General features: G+C 43.5%; 2 protein-coding genes across 7 annotated transcripts in view; both read right to left on the reverse strand.

Annotated features, from left to right (window-relative positions):
* Positions 1 to 1,092, reverse strand: part of GRK3 (G protein-coupled receptor kinase 3) — a 462,068-nt gene extending 460,976 nt beyond the window's left edge. Inside the window, exon 1 of the mRNA XM_069081792.1 lies at positions 1,089 to 1,092. The gene's annotated coding sequence lies outside the window, so the exon portion shown is untranslated. The remainder of the gene's footprint in view (positions 1 to 1,088) is intronic.
* The window catches only part of KIAA1671 (KIAA1671 ortholog), a 222,620-nt gene that overhangs the window by 133,023 nt on the left and 86,525 nt on the right, over positions 1 to 3,072 (reverse strand). For all 6 annotated transcript variants that reach the window (XM_069081787.1, XM_069081785.1, XM_069081786.1 and 3 more), the window contains exon 6: positions 1,221 to 1,352. In XM_069081787.1, coding sequence (XP_068937888.1) covers positions 1,221 to 1,352 — 132 coding nt within the window. The remainder of the gene's footprint in view (positions 1 to 1,220; positions 1,353 to 3,072) is intronic.

Raw genomic sequence — 3,072 nt, forward strand, 5'->3', positions numbered from 1 at the left:
CAAATGCTGTGCTGGGAGAAAAGGATATAAACACTAAATGGCCCCTGCCCTTAGGGAGTTTACATTTCACGAGGTATACCAACACATACCCATATAAGCAAATACAAATCAATCAAGCATTTATTAAGTACCTACTGTTTGCCAGGCACTGTGAGGGAAACAAGGATTTCAACAATGAACAGTCCTCGATCTCAGAGAGCTCACATTCCACAATGTATACCATGCTCATATAAGCAAACAAAAACCAATCAAGCATTTATTAAGCCCCTACTATATGCCAGATGCTGGGCTCAGTACAAGAGATACAAGAAAAACCCTAAGCAGTCCTCAGGGAACTTCCTTCTCCTAGCTTCCATTCTGCTGTCCATGATTCCACACTGGGGAGGAAACCCCAGCAGAAGACACAGGTTGGCTATATGCACAGTCTACAACTGCATCCCCTACTTGCGAAGTGTGACTCAATCAGAAGATACCTACCTGACACACACAGCTAATAAGAATAACGACTTTTCCACCCAGATGGCCCCAACAAACACTCACCACAGGGAAACCAGCTGTGGGGTGACGGCGTTCACGAAGATCAACATACGCACATTAAATAAAACACCAGAAAATGCAGGAGAGTGATATAGACCAAGACAAAATAATGCATTCTTACTGGGGAGGACTAAATGCCAACGGCTGTTCAATAGCCATAATATTATCAGTAAGGAAACCCTCATTCAACAGATGCATAAAGGACCTTTGGAAAACATAATATCTATTTGTTTTTTAAAAAGTATATAATGTAGACAAATCTAGCCACCAAAAAGTATATAATGTAGATAAATCTAGCCATCAGAAAGGACGCAAAATTAAATATGGAGCTGTTCAACAACCCACAAAAGCTTCGTTCAATCTTGTATTTTCATATTTCCTCGACTCACTTTGACACATCATTCCCAAGTTTAAAAAAAAGTGAGCCTTATTTCTGCAACGGAACATCAAGACACACTGCATGAAGCCCAGACCATGCCACCACTCCATTCAATTCACATCAATGCAAAAAAAAAACAGAACACAGCCGTGCCCAAACGGGCCCAAAATCACCCCATGTACAGAGGGAAGTACAATTCACATGCATATCCACTATAATTAAATGTTCCTGCACCAGCATTCCTCCCACCCTGTGGAGGAAACATAGGGGCAGAATAGCTGGTTCTAGGCAAGAGAAAACTTACCATAAAAGGTTCAATGTTCTTGTCTTTGCAGAAGCTGTGACTTCTCCTGGTGACAGGTGTAGGAGTGAAACCTCTCAAGGGGGATTTATTGTTAACAGGTAGGACTTTCTCTTTTTCAGTGTCCTTCGCTACCTGAGTAACAAGAGAGAAAGCAGCTTGATGTAATGAAAAGTGTGGCGGACTTCAAAGTCAACAGACTTGGGTTCAAATCCTAGTTTTGATACTAACTAGTTCTGTGACTTTGGGTAGGTCACTCCTCAGTTTCAACTGCCAATACAAGGCAATAACTCTGAAATATCTAGCCTCACAGGGTCTTTGTGCGAAAAATGCTTTCTAAACTTCCCAGGGTAATAATCAATTAATTAATCAATCAACACACAGTTACCAAGCAACTACCATGTTCCAGGTATTGTGCTAAACTTAAAAAAAAATAAGAACTATTACTATGTAATAGAGGATTTTTTTTTTTAGGTTTTTTTTTGGGAGGGGGTGCATTCATTAGGACAACATATGTACAGGCTACAGGATTCCTAGTTAAATAGCCAATGGCTATTGGTCAATTCAGTTCAACTGATCAATCACAAAACACCAATGGTCCAACTATCTTTACAGCCAACAGGACACAGCTGTTGCCTAAGGATTCCACTGTTGTGAGAATCTCAATTCCCCAGTTAGAAGGTAGGCTCCTTGAGGGCAGAGCACTATATCAGTTATCTCCTGTGACCACCACAACCAGAACAGGGTTGGGCACAGCAGACACAAAGAAAGAGTTACTGACATAACAAGGTTCCGCCAATAAACATTTATTGTGCTTTTACCATTAGTCAGGAAGGTGCTAAGCCATAGGGTTACGAATAAATCCACAAGCATTTATTAAGCACCCGCCATGAGCCAGGCATTACGTGCTAAGCTCTGGGGATACAAAGGAAGGTGAAAGACAGGCCCTGCCCTCAGGAAGCTCACAATTTAATGGGGTAAACAAGAGGCAAACAAATATGGACAAACCTAGAATACACTGCAGATAAGCCGTAGAGGGAAGAAGGGTTGGGAAAGGCTTTCTGTAGAAAGTGGGATTTTAGCAGGGGCTTGAAAGAAGCCGGGAGACAAATGTGAGGATGAAGACCATTCCAGCCTGGAGGGAGGGGGGCAAGTCCCCTTACCCTAAGCCTCTGCTTCCCGGCTCTCTAAACTGAGAGCACTGGACACCATGGTCTCTAAATCCTGGGAATCTTATTTTTTATAGAAGAAGAAGTGACCCAGCTTTTACAATCAGCTAAGAGGACTTAGTGAGAGGCTGTGTGGTACAGTGGGTGGACACCTAGCCTGATATGGAAAACCTGGTTCTGAGTCCCACCTCTGACCCAGACCAATTACACATGCACACACACAGGCATACACACACGAGCACACACACCATGATCCATTATCTTTTCTTAACTGATTTTCTTTGTTACAAAGGAGAGTTCATTGCACTGGGAAAGGGGAGGAGGTATCTCAGTAAACAACCAGGATGTTGGGGCGGCCAGGTAGCACAGTGAGCAAGAGCACCAGTCCCAGTGTCGGGATGATCTGGGATCAAATCCGGGCTCAGACACTTAGCACCCACCCAGAAACACCTGGCTGTGTAACCTTGAGCAAGTTACTTAACCCCTATTGCTTAGGGGCGGCCAGGTGGTTCAGCGAGTAAGAGCACCAGCCCCAGTGTCGGGATGACCTGGGGATCAAATCCAGGCTCAGACACTTAGAACCCACCCAGAAACACCTGGCTGTGTAACCTTGAGCAAGTTACTTAACCCCGATTGCTTAAAAAAAAAAAACAACAACCCAAAAGGGGTCATGAAGAATCAGACAT

The sequence above is a fragment of the Petaurus breviceps genome, unplaced genomic scaffold, assembly GCF_028583685.1.
Source record: "Petaurus breviceps papuanus isolate PSGF00001 unplaced genomic scaffold, PetGlider_PUasm1.0 99, whole genome shotgun sequence".
In the NCBI taxonomy this organism is placed as follows: Eukaryota; Metazoa; Chordata; class Mammalia; order Diprotodontia; family Petauridae; genus Petaurus; species Petaurus breviceps.